We start from the raw sequence: 13594 nt of genomic DNA on the forward strand, positions 1-13594 counted from the left end.
CTCTGTGTGCGTTTATACACACAGGATGCTACCAGGATGCCCACCTGGAGCCGGAGCGTCTCTGTGTGCGTTTATACACACAGGATGCTACCAGGATGCCACCCGGAGCCGGAGCATCTCTGTGTGCGTTTATACACACAGGATGCTACCAGGATGCCCACCCCGAGCCAGAGCATCTCTGAGTGTGTTTATACACACAGGATGCTACCAGGATGCCCACCCGGAGCCGGAGCGTCTCTGTGTGCGTTTATACACACAGGATGCTACCAGGATGCCCACCCCGAACCGGAGCATCTCTGAGTGCATTTATACACACAGGATGCTACCAGGATGCCCACCCGGAGCCAGAGCATCTCTGTGTGCATTTATACACACAGGATGCTACCAGGATGCCCACCCAGAGCCAGAGCGTCTCTGTGTGCATTTATACACACAGGATGCTACCAGGATGCCCACCCAGAGCCAGAGCGTCTCTGTGTGCGTTTATACACACAGGATGCTACCAGGATGCCCACCCAGAGCCAGAGCGTCTCTGTGTGCGTTTATACACACAGGGTGCTACCAGGATGCCCACCTGGAGCCGGAGCATCTCTGTGTGCATTTATAGGCACAGGATGTTACCAGGATGCCCACCCGGAGCCGGAGCATCTCTGTGTGCGTTTTTACACACAGGATGCTACCAGGATGCCCACCCGGAGCCGGAGCGTCTCTGTGTGCGTTTATACACACAGGATGCTACCAGGATGCCCACCCAGAGCCGGAGCATCTCTGTGTGCGTTTATACGCACAGGATGCTACCAGGATGCCCACCCAGAGCCGGAGCATCTCTGAGTGCGTTTATACACACAGGATGTTACCAGGATGCCCACCTGGAGCCGGAGCGTCTCTGTGTGCGTTTATACACACAGGATGCTACCAGGATGCCCACCCAGAGCCGGAGCATCTCTGTGTGCGTTTATACGCACAGGATGCTACCAGGATGCCCACCCAGAGCCGGAGCATCTCTGAGTGCATTTATACACACAGGATGAAAGACACAGGGTCCCAGCTCAGCATTTTAAAATGAAACGTACTCAGTATGAATCCTAAGGCCAAGCACATCGGCTGTTGTTTGTCGTGCAAAGTGAACTCTGAAGGATGACGTACCAGGACGTGCTGTAAAGCACAGAATTTTAATTTTTAAAAAAGGTTCTGCCACCAAGAGCCAGGTGACCTCGAGTCAGCTCTTTAACCTTTTCCTGTTTTGATATTCTGTATAACGGAGAATGGAAATATACTATTTCCCCGTGACAATTAAATGCATTCGCCTTTAACATAGTTCCTGGATGTAGCACTTTGTGGCTGTTGCCATTACTGTTTTTACTGTGTGCGTGACTAATGCAGTAGAAAACTAGTGTCAGAGTTTCAGGATGGGCACCCGCCTTGGCCTAGTATAGGTCATCATACATCCCTAAAGTACACAACGGGAACCCAAGGTTCCAAGTAGCCACTTGCCTCGGACTCCTTGGCACATCCTGGCAGAGTTGTAGCAGTTATTTCCGAGGGGCCATGAAGTCTGGTGATGAAGCTGGCAGGTGGCGAGGCGTGCTGGCCAGTCTCTGGTGAAATCTGTGTTGCTGATCTGCATTTGATTCCAGCTCTATAGGGCCTTCCTAATGCCAACCCTGCCCTCCCTCTCCAAACATGGGCTGCAGTGACCCATCTCTTCTGCAGAGGACACCGTCCTTTTGTCCTGGGGAGCCAGGGCCTACTGTTTCCTCAGGCTACTCTCTCCTTGCTGGTGCCACAGCTGGAAACAGCCATGAGCAGTTTCCTCCTTACCATGGATTCTTGATTAAAAATACATTAAAGGACCAAGAAATGATTACAAGCTATAGCATCTTGCCAGTAAAACTGACATTTCCAGTCAGACCACAGTTCTAAATTATCCACAAAGACCCTGTTCTTCTGCTACAAACGTTAGGTTTGTTTCTGATCTGCTTTCTGATGCTGCCATAGTGAAGCTGAATATGCAGCCTTTGGACGCCTCTGCTGTGTGAAAGTCTGGGATGGCGGCTGCAAGGCTTCGGTGACTTGGTCTGGAGCCTCTTCCCTGTCCCTCGCTATGTATTTGTGCCAGCACTAGAGACACAAGGAACATTTGTCTTTTAAATGCCCCACTGTGGTCCAGCTGGTTTATTCCTTGGCAAGGTCCTGAGAACAAGACCCCTCTGGGAAGAGGTCCAACACTGCCATGGGGACACATTAGAGAGGCAGTGTCCTTAACCACAGTGCCATCCCCAGCCCTGCTGGAGCCTCCTCATTGGGAACCTCAGGCAGGTCACCTCATCCCCATGAGTCACATTGGTTAGACCAGGTCCCTGAACTAGAACATCCTGCTGGCTCTCAGCTTGAACACTGTGTGTTTCAAACGCACGGTCCTCAACGGGTATGTCCTTTTTCTTCCCCCTTCCCTTCAACATCCAGTTGGAGTAAAAATTTGGTCATCCAAACTTAAGCAAAGGAACTCGGGCCACATCTTGTGCATCAGGTAACAACTTGCAGGACTCAGCCTCATCACTCATCACTCATCGGTAGTGATGGTAACTGATGGTAACCGCTGTTGACGGAGTAATTATAATATGTCAGGTGCCGTGCTGAACACTTACGTACATCCTGTGCATACTTTCCTGAGACAGGGTCTTGCTCTGCTACCCAGGCTGGAGTGCAGTGGTGCAATCATGGCTCACTATAGCCTTGACCTCCTGGGCTCAAGCAATCATCCACCCCAGTTCCTCCACCCTGAATAGCTGAGACTACAGGTATGGGCCAGCATGCTTGGTTTATATTTATATTTTTGGAGAGACAAGGTCTCACTGTGTTGCCCAGGCTGCTCTCGAACCCCTGGGCTCAAGAATCCTTCCACTTCAGCCTTCCAAAGTGCTGGGATTCTAGGCATGAACCACCATGCGTGCCTGACCTGTACATCAGATTACTTAATCTTTACAACAGCCATTTTATAGGGGAGGACATGCAGGCTCTGGGAGGCTGCAGATATTATCCAAGGTGTGCAGCATTAGATTCGAACCCAGATCTGACTCCAAAACTCATATTCTAGGTCCTCAACTGAAACGTTTCTCTTGTTTCCCAACACCGCTTTCCCCCCTTACCTCTTTCCTGAGGCTGCTTGGTTACAGCCCGGATGGGGAAGAAGGGTCTCGTTTATCCCATTCATTCCTCCCGTGCTGGGACCAGGTTTCCTCACCCACTGGGCTTTGCATCCTGTGATCTTACACTGCTATTCGGAGACCACTCAGGGCCCACACCAGGGAGCATCTCAGAATTGCATTTCTTTCTTCTCTTTTCTTTTCTTTTCTTTTCTTTTCTTTTCTTTTCTTTCTTTCTTTCTTTCTTTCTTTCTTTCTTTCTTTCTTTCTTTTTCTTTCTTTCTTTCTTCTTTCTTTCTTTCCTTTCTTTCTTTCCTTCTTTCTTCTCTCTCTCCTCTGTGTGTGTGTGTGTGTATGTGTGTGTGTGTGTGTTTGCGTGTGTAGAAACTCAGGTTGGAGTGCAGGGAACACAGGCCTAGGGCTTAGCACATTAATGTTTAATTTTCTGATGACAGTGGGGTAGGAGTTCTGTCTCGCCCTTCCTCGATTCCAGGGGCTGCAGCCTAGATTGGGAATGATCCCCCTTTTCATCCAGGCCCCGCTCAGAGGGAAGCTGTGTCCTCAAGCTTCAGTGAACGGCAGGCAGAGAGAAAATGTACAACCTCATGGAGACATGCAGTTTTTGCCTCCACATCTCTCTCTGCCCTGCTAATCTCAGAGTGGTGTCACTGAGCCTGCAGATATATACCCTTTGAATTGGGTACCCCTCCCACAGCCACCTACCCATGAGCTTACTCAAGCCTCTGCTAATGAGAAGAAGTCATACATAAATCATGAGGGGCAAGTTTTCAGGATGTGCAGAGAAGGGGATTTATCTGCATGGCTCCCAGCTCTATGAATGACAGGGCCCAGCTCGTTCAGCTCCTGTCCCACTGCAGGCATGCGTGTCTTCCCGAGACCCAGCCTGTCTCCCATCGGTTTCCAGGCTCAGAGCCCAACGGGGTCCCATGCTTTCTCTGAAGCTAAACATTAAGGACAAATCTGACTTCACATAAGGCAAAAAAACTGTTCTATTTACAGTTCTCGTCAAGGCCAAAGATAACTCACAAAACACCAAGGAGCAGCGAGCACTGAGGCTGGCGGAGAGGAAGGGAAGAGGGAGAAAGACATCAGGTGGGGAGTCAAAGCCAGCTTTCATCACAGTGACCGTGCTCACAGCTGGTGCCAGGCATAATCCCAAAAGGTGCAATCTCAAACGTCGTAACCCCAAAAGCTGAAATCCCCGCAGATCAAAATCCCTAAGTCCAAAATCCTGAAAATCCCATTCCCAAAAGATTAAAATCCCAAATGTTAAAATTCTGAGGGTCAAAATCTGGAGGAAGGGTTCGTGCCTTTGGCTTGTGCACAGGATAACTGCACCATGTAGTTGTATCATGTGAGGCAGAATTATTCCTTTGTTACTGTGTCACTGGGAAATTAAGTGTGATTTAAAGAGATGCATATGGGTACCAAGGTGTGGACTTGTGGACTAAACGTGAGGTGTCAGGTTGACTGAATGTAAAAATACCGAGACATCTTGGTAAATTACGTTGGGTGTTTCCAGGGGAGGTTAGTGTGTGCTTCTGAGTGGGTCAGCTGGGGAAGAGGTGTTCTCAGTGTCGGTGGCCATGGACCGACAACACAGAAGGCAAATTGGTGTCTCTCTGAGAGTCAGGACAGACTTTTCTTCTGCTGCCTGGGACATCAGAACTTCCAGCTCACCAGCCTTCGGACTCCAAGGCTTACACCAGCACCCCCATAAATGAGAGTTAGCCATTGGCTGCCCTGGTTCCACGGCCTTTGGACTTGGAGTGAGCCACGCCACCAGCATCCCAGGGTCTCCGGCTCACGGGTGGGCATGTCGTGGGACTACTACGCTGTCATAATTGTGTGAGCCCATTTTCCTAATAAATCCCCTCTCATAGATCCGTATACATACATATGTTTTTGGTTCTGGCTCCCTGGAGAACCCTAACTAATACAGATCTGGTATTGGGGAAGCTGAGTATCATTCATTCATTCTTACGTGTACCTCACAACACAGTGGAAGAGATCTGTGAAACCGACCCCTTGCAAAAATGCTGTGAGAAATTAAGTGCATGAAGCTACATCATGGTGAAAGATGAAAGTTGAGAAGCTAGTCACACTGGTGCTGTGATGGCAGAGAATCACTTGACTGCAATGGCCCAGCAAAAAGCAAACTTTCAAACGGACAGCATATACTCACAGAGTGTGTAGGCCATACCACTCTCCGAATACAAGTGCAGTGACCATTTCGAAGACCACAGAAGTGAAAATGCAAAACTCTGCTGCCAAATTATTTAATCATGTACTGCTTCTGTGGTATTCACACATAGTGCCAAGATACTGTACTGTGTATTTTATCTTCGTATTGTCTCCGATAATAGATGTGTACATTCTGTATGCATTGTATAAAGACTTTTAGAAAGTTCTCATTTGTTTTATTGTTATTTTTTTTTTGGCAAATTTGACTCCAGGAAAGTACATTATCACATTGATTTTGTGTGTAGGCATTGTGTGTGTGTGTGTACAAACGCTGAAACTTCCTGAGTAAATGAAGAACGTCCTTCCTGTACATCTGCATTCGTGAAAGATACAATTACTTGAGATCTTGGTGGTCTCAGTGACTATGTGCAGTGGTGACTCACTGGTTTTTGAGCCATCCATCAAAAGATTTGAGTGTTTCAGATGGCCGCAGATATAAAGCTGGTGCACACGATTACCAACCATAGAAATACATGTTTATACATTTCCCCGTCTGATCGATTTCTTTTTTTTTTTTTTTTTTGAGACGGAGTTTCACTCTTGTTACCCAGGCTGGAGTGCAATGGTGCAATCTCGGCTCACCGCAACCTCCACCTCCTGGGTTCAGGCAATTCTCCTGCCTCAGCCTCCCGAGTAGCTGGGATTACAGACACGCGCCACCGTGCCCAGCTAATTGTTTGTATTTTTAGTAGAGACGGGGTTTCACCATGTTGACCAGGATGGTCTCGATCTGTTGACCTCGTGATCCACCCGCCTCGGCCTCCCAACTGATTTCTTTATGAATACAGTTTGTCTACTTAGAACTTATGCCCATGCTACAGTAGTTAGTATATCTGAGTGTTGTTTATGTATGTTACTGTTGCCCCTTTTACTGTGTCAAGTGGCCTATAACATACTCTGTTGTGGTTTTGTATGTTTCTCAAATAAATTCTCTTTAAAAATCTAAATAAAGGTGTTACAATTTTTTAGCTTTTTCCCATACTTATATTTTTGGGATTTTCATTTTTCCCAACTTCAACATTCAGGATTGTCTCTTTCAAAATTATGGCCCAAAACTCATAGAGGGGGTGAGGGGATAAGGAAGGATGACGACGTAGAAGCTCTAATTTGGGAAGAAAACAAGGCCCTGGTAAAGGGGAGATGGCAGGGTGTGTGGCACAGCCGAGGGTGCCGTGCTGTTGGCCTCCAAGGGGAGACAGCGTATAGGAAAGGGACCCTTGCAAGTTTTTGCCCCCACACCATGCATCTGGAGCAAGGGGCATTTAGCTTAGCATAATTTGAAGGCAACCTGGGGCAGTGTAGGAACATAATCTGGTGCTAGAAGACCTAACTACTTTTTGTGGGGGGGATGGAGTTTCGCTCTTGTTGCCAGACTTGTACAATGGCATGCTCTCAGCTCACTGCAACCTCTGCCTCCCGGGTTCAAGCGATTCTCCTGCCTCAGCCTCCTCTCCTGCCACCACACTCAGCCAATTTTTGTATTTTTAGTAGAGACCAGGTTTCACCATGTTGGCCAGGTTGGTCTCAAACTCCTGACCTCAGGTGATCCGCCTGCCTCGTTCTCCCAAAGTGCTGGCATTACAGGCGTGAGCCACCACACCCAGCCTAGAAGACCTAACTTCTAGTCTCAATTTGTCTCTAAGGTCTCCATTCTTCAGGTGAATCCCTTCCACAGGACATTTCATGTCTAACCAGGTCACAGTTTCCCTTTGGAGGAGCAGAGCTAGGTGGGTCAAGATGACTTTGCTAAGGGTAAAATACCTCCACAGACAGTTAATTTTGTTCTCGTTGTTAATTGCTGGGAAGATAATCCATCCTACCCCAGGGAAGCCATTCAAATAACTCAGACCTCTCTGCAGATTTCAAAGAAAGCTTTCAGTATCTATTTTCTAATTTTCCCAAACAGTCCCTGCAGGTTGAGGGATCACAGTGAAGGGAATTCCACCAAATTTGCTTCGGGGCTGCTGGATAAATGCAGTACAGAGGTAATCGGCTCACCTCATCGCAGCCGCCAGCGTCAGCCTCCCCAGCAACTCAATCACTGGCACACAGCTAACCAAATGACAGCTTGGGGCTCTGGGCCTCCCGGTTACGTGACTCAGGAGCGTCATTTGCAATCACCATTAACCAGAAAAGCCGCACGACTGCTCTGAGCCACACAGTGGACTGCCATACAATATTCACAGAAACCCATGGGCCGGAAGAGGCCGCAAAACCTTTAGAGTAATGCTCGCGCAGTGACCACCACTAGCTTGAGGTCGCCTTCCTTACCCTTCCGCCAGCCCCTCTGGCAAAGTGGCTACAGCCTGGACAGAGAAAGAAGACAGTGAAATACCCAGAGGACTGGGAGTGGAACCATCGGAGGTGGCTGTGTGGAGAGGAACTGAGTGACCCACACACCAGCTATTCATCTTCTCTCCTGCCCCCCCCATTCGTCTCTGGTGGTCAGAGTTGTTCAGTATAATAAATAATAGACATTTTTTCTTAATAATAATAATAGAAAAATCTCGCTGGAAGGCTTTAACTGCTTTAAACTAGGTATTCACGCAGAACACTCCAAAGGCCACCTCTAAATCTTTAAAGACAAGGCTCAGGTCTCTACCTCTCATTCAGCAGCCTGCTGTGCTGTGTGAAACAGTTAGCAAAGCCCGGGGCAGCACGGGGTTTCCAAAGATTACCCCATAAATGGCAAAGGTGGCCACACATCTCACCTCGGTCCTTTCCTGGTCCCGGCTGCCTCCTCCTCTTCCTTACAGCTCCCACCCTCCCCACTGCCGCTCAGCACACATTCATCCACACAGGTTGGTCTGAGAATGAAAGACACATGAATGCATCAACAAATGGGACTGAAACGCCCCAGTTTTAGATTTCGTATCTGTCAGGCACTTAACGCCACGACTGCCCCGTATGCCCCTCCCATTCCGTGTTTACGAAAAGGTTAACTGGTTGTCTGGGTGGTGCAGACACAGGGTGCAGGTATCAGAGCGGGCCTCGTGGAAGTTTGCCAGAAAGCATTTTGCTATTCTTCTTTCAGAAACTTGCTCATCAAAAGCTGTGGTTAAGAAGAGGAAGTCACTCAGCCAGTCTCAGCCTAGCTACTTAGTGCCTGCTTGGGAAGGGCTAGCACTACAGAGCCCTCTCTGGAAGAACCTGGGCATGGGAATTGAGTGCTCCTCCCCTCAAAGGATACCTCTGCAGATTGGGCAAAAGAAGGCAGGGCTGCCCAGGGCAGGGCACTCTAGAAGCTACCAGCGCCAATGGGAGTGCAGCCAGGAGAGAAAGGCTTTCTTGGTTTAGAAACAAGCAGAGGACAGAGGGAGAGGATGCTGAATCAGGAGCAGGAGCAGGCGCCCTCATGAGCGCCAGCCTGAAGTCTGCTCACCACATTTCAATAACCTCTGTGAATGAGGAAGCAGAGGGCAGGCAGCCAAGAAAGCTGGCTCCTTGACGGTCACTTTTTATGGGGTGGAAAGAAGTGGGGGCACCATTTGGAACCCTGATCTGTGCAAAGAGTCCTCAGACAGAGACAGAGAGACAGAGGGAAACGCTCTTGTTTGCCCTCCACTGCCTGGCACCCACTGAAAGCTGAGGTCTCTCATGCTCAAGGCTGGCTACTCTAAATGTCCCTTAATTAGGGTGAGCTTCAGGGGTCTAATGGCTTTAGCCAGAGGATCTGCTGTTCCCGGGAAGGTTCTGCCTTCCATTTAGAAGGAAAAGCATCAGCTTGCTTGAAGGAATCCCAGGTTACTGAATGATCACCATAAGAAGACTGAGAAGGAAGGTCATCTATACAGGCATGATAAATACACCATTTTCTTTGCTTTGTAAGTGAATTTTGATTATAACTCAGCACTTGCCTCAGGTTCTAAAATGCGGTTGGTTCAAATTCTCAGGAAAGCCCAAGAAAGGATAAAACACATAAATGCTTCCACAAAGAAAAACCCAGCCCTCTATGTGGCTACATGCAACCCAGACAGTTGGAAGCAACGTTGCAGCCTGTCTGCCCTTGGTCACCATCTCATGCACTGGCCTGTCATACAAAGTGTGGGGACGCACAGCTGATCAATAGCTATTCTGGGTTAATATCGCCACGGTTTTTTTTTTCCTTAAAAAAAAAGGACTTTCCTCCCCACTACATAGATCACAGCTTATTATTTCCAAGGGATATTTCCATGGTCTGTTTATAGAAATCAGTGTTTCGAAGGAGAATTTTTTTGAGGTTACATGTGCTTTTTAACACAAGCAGTGGGGCAGTGATGTTCCTATACAGTTAGTCCTTTTCAAGTTATCCAAATGGCTATTAGCCCTTAGGTCTGAGAAGGGGGTAAAACTTCTCTGATGGGCCACTGGACCCTTAGGGTCTCTCCCTACCTGGCACCCTCTCCAGATCCTGTGCGCCCCACCCCGCATCCTGGGGACGGCAGCAGCACTCAACTTGCTTTGCTTAGGTGTGGTGATGTTTCTCTGAGCAAAATCCCTAAGTCTTTTTTTTTATGGGAAATGAAAAGCCAAATGAGAGTAAGTGAAGAAGTGAGCCATGGCCTCTCAAAGCATATGTCACCCACTTCTAGGTTGCTGCTTAGATGATTTCTAAAGTGCCTGAAGGTGTTATGTGACAACTTTTGAATTTGCTTTTGGAACTCTACAAATTACATATACAATAACATACATTAGTTTTAGAGGAGAGTTGTAAAGCACCTCTAACACCTCTCTTCAACCTCAAAAGCTGAGGCGGAGAAAGGGCAGATCAGAAGCCCACTTAAAAGGTGAGGAAGGGAAGGCTCAAACAGGCCGAGGAGGGATTCAAGTTCACACAGCTGGCCAGAGCTGACTCAAGGCCTCCGACCCTGGCTCTGGATCCCCAGTTAGGGCAGCAAGACGACTCGTTAATACCCAGGCAGACATCATTGAGAAATGTACACAAACAGTTTCCCCTCAGTCCTCTCGGAGACCTTAACACCCTGCTATTCTCCTTCGTCATCTGCAGTCAATGAAACCATATAAATTCAAACTTCCGTCCGGGCGCGGTGGCTCAAGCCTGTAATCCCAGCACTTTGGGAGGCCGAGGTGGGTGGATCACGAGGTCAAGAGATGGAGACCATCCTGGTCAACATGGTGAAACCCCGTCTCTACTAAAAATACAAAAACTTAGCTGGGCATGGTGGTGCGTGCTTGTAATCCCAGCTACTCAGGAGGCTGAGGCAGGAGAATTGCCTGAACCCAGGAGGCGGAGGTTGCGGTGAGCCGAGATCGCGCCATTGCACTCTAGCCCGGGTAACAAGAGCGAAACTCCGTCTCAAAAAAAAAAAAAAAAATTCAAACTTCGGAAACGCTAAAGTCTCATAAGCAATTTTTAAAGGTATTAAAATACAAAACAGAAGTAAACAAAATTTCTTGCCCCAGGGAACTAATGCAAAGTGACAAAATAATGGGAGTTTGAATGTGTCTCAAAAGTGGCCGTAAAATGGAATTCAGAATTATATTTTAATGTGTATACTGTATACTTGCTTTGCCAAGGATGACTGGTAGTGAATTCTCATTTATAAAACTAAGCCATTAAAGAAAAAAAATAGTGAAATGAGAGGAAAGAGTGCACAAGCAAGAGCAGGTGTGAACAGCTGCTGCGGTGGCATTCGTCAGAGCTGGGGTGACAGACAGAGTCAGATCCTAGGTCAGGTGGTGCACCATCGGGGTCCCAGGACGGCCCATCGCCCCTCCTCCAGGACTGGCCTTGGCAGGAAGCCCCAGCAGCTCCAAGCAGCTGTCTTTCCTAGGGACTTCCAGGAATTGGGAGTGAGAGTACCCATCAGTGCTGACCTGGGTCTCCAGCTGAGGACGGTCTGGCTGTGGGAGTTTATAAAGTGATGGACAACAGGCGATGCTCTTCCTGCCCAACAGCAGTGGTCAGAGTGACAGATCTATCCTCACAGACTGTCTGGCACTGGCGCTGCCGACATGGCCCCTCCCCCCTGCACGCAGTCCTGCCTTACAGAGGAGGACAGGAAAGGAACTTTCAGTGAGTCCACCTCTTCGGTTAGGACAGAGGCAAGGTGCTGAGTTTCCCATCTGGGGAGTTCAGTTATGGCCTCTCCCCAGCCCCCAGCCCCGATCTCCCTGACTTCCTCTCTTCCCGTCTCCCCCTCACGCCTACCCAGTGGCCCATCCCTCCTCTCCCAGTCGGTTTTGACTGTGATGTGTAGCAGCTGTGCCGGTCTGATCCCTAAAAGGACACTAACCTGAGGATACAAACGCAGAGGCCGCAGGGCAGCAAGGCAGCCGCCAGCAACCCAGCACCCAGCCGCCTAGGGAGCTCCAGGCAGTGGCTGCAGCAGCTCGGAGCTGGTTTCATTATTACACAATCCAGGCAAATCCTGCTCCTCCTGTCTTCAGCGCAAAGAGCGCATCTAACCAGCAGGAAGGAAAAAAAGCCAAAATCCTCCCGACACACACACACACACACACACACAGACACACGAGTCTGAGGACAAGGACAAACACTTTGCAGAAAGACACCCCCCCACCTCCCCGCCGCCCGCCCAAAACTCCCAGCTCCCTGTTCCAGGATTCCTCACCCCCCAGTAGCCTCCAAAACCCTCGTGTTTGACCACCTCTCCCAACATGGGACAGAAGAGCGCAATTTGGCTAAGTTCACATCCTGTCTCCTGAACGCTCGCCCACAAATACTGGGGAAGTGATCGGGACGCCCCCCGTCCCCTCCAGCAGCCTCGCCGCTGCCCCCCACGCCACTCTCAGGCTGACGGAGACACCAGAGCATCAGTCCAGCTTTTCCTGCCGTCGGGAAACCCCACCGGGTCCCTGCCAGCACCCGGGCACCTGGACAGCGAGCCGGGCGAACGCCGGGTCCAGGCACAGCCCCCGCCGCCGCGAAGCAAAGGGCTGCCCGCGCCGCCGCCGAGAGAAGACTTGAACCCGAGCCGGGGGAGAGAAAACGACACGGAGACTCACCTTGAGGTTGTGCGTGGGGCTGACGACACAGACGAGCTGCCCGGCCGCGGAGAAGACCCGCCTCGCCTTGTAGTGCTGGAAGCGGAGGTGGATGAGATCGAACACAGCCCCGAAGCACTGGGCGAGGAAAAGCATCACAACTTTTGGGGGCTGTCGCCCGGGCAGGGGCGGAGGAAGCGGCGAGTCCTCGGGCCGGGACTGAGCGCAGCCTGGGACCCCGCTCCAGCCGGCTCAGCGCGCTCTCATATTCATCATCAAACCAGACGCTTAGAATCTGCAGCGTGACGCGGCCAATCGAAGGGACAGAAACGTTATCCTTGAGGTGCAGACACAGCCAATGACAAGCGCCTTCCCCGCCGAACTCCCTGATGAATCGAGCCTGGCGGAGAACGAATTATTGAACATCACCATAGATCAGCGCATTGCATTTATCTTCTGATTACAGCCAACCGTCCATCACGGCGGCGAGAGGGGCTGACAAAATTGATTGCTTAATGTGTCTCCGTTTATTAATTGACTTAATTTAACATGAGAGCCTTTCTTAATGCCCTGGCAAGAGCGTAGAGCGTTTAAGCCGCCAAATAGTACAACACCCCGCTCCAAAGTAGGCAGATGGATAACGCAGATCGTGGCTCGACTCGCCAGAGCTGCTTGGGAGAAAATAAAATATTACAAGACTCTGAATCCAGATAAGGACTTGGCAGCAGCCACAATGTGTATCTTTCAATCTTGCGTCTGACTTTCTGCAATTTGGATTACAGCCCCTTGATAAATCTTACTCTCCACTCTTCATCGGAGAAAAGAACCCCTGACAAATCCATTTGGAGTTGAGGGGTGGAGGGAAGCATATATTACTATATGTATTTTTTTCTTTTTACCCAAATTACTGTGATTACTGAAGTCTGAAAGTATTAAAGTATAAAAATGCAGAGTATGCTTCAAAAAATAATGAAATCCCTGATGCGTGAATGCACATACACAGAGAGAAACCTACACTGAGAGGAAAGAGGCTTGTAAATCAGCAAAATAATTACAGATGCAGAGAACCTTTGTTTGTCACTCATTTGCATATCGGTGGGCAGCAAATTGCTAATTAACCACTAGATTGTTGGAGACGTTAAAATAGAGATGAAGGATGCACGTGCCGCATCATTTACCTGTTTCCGCAAATGCTAGCAGCACCCTTCTGTGCTGGCACAGGCAGAGGGCATTCTAGT

At 49.3% G+C, this 13594-nt stretch overlaps 1 protein-coding gene across 1 annotated transcript in view; it reads right to left on the reverse strand.

Annotated features, from left to right (window-relative positions):
• The window catches only part of SIAH3 (siah E3 ubiquitin protein ligase family member 3), a 96135-nt gene extending 83508 nt beyond the window's left edge, over positions 1-12627 (reverse strand). The window contains exon 1 of the mRNA XM_035302610.3: positions 12378-12627. Coding sequence (XP_035158501.1) covers positions 12378-12512 — 135 coding nt within the window. The 5' untranslated portion in view covers positions 12513-12627. The remainder of the gene's footprint in view (positions 1-12377) is intronic.
• Positions 12628-13594: the final 967 nt, after the last annotated feature.

This window comes from Callithrix jacchus, chromosome 5 (assembly GCF_049354715.1).
Source record: "Callithrix jacchus isolate 240 chromosome 5, calJac240_pri, whole genome shotgun sequence".
In the NCBI taxonomy this organism is placed as follows: Eukaryota; Metazoa; Chordata; class Mammalia; order Primates; family Cebidae; genus Callithrix; species Callithrix jacchus.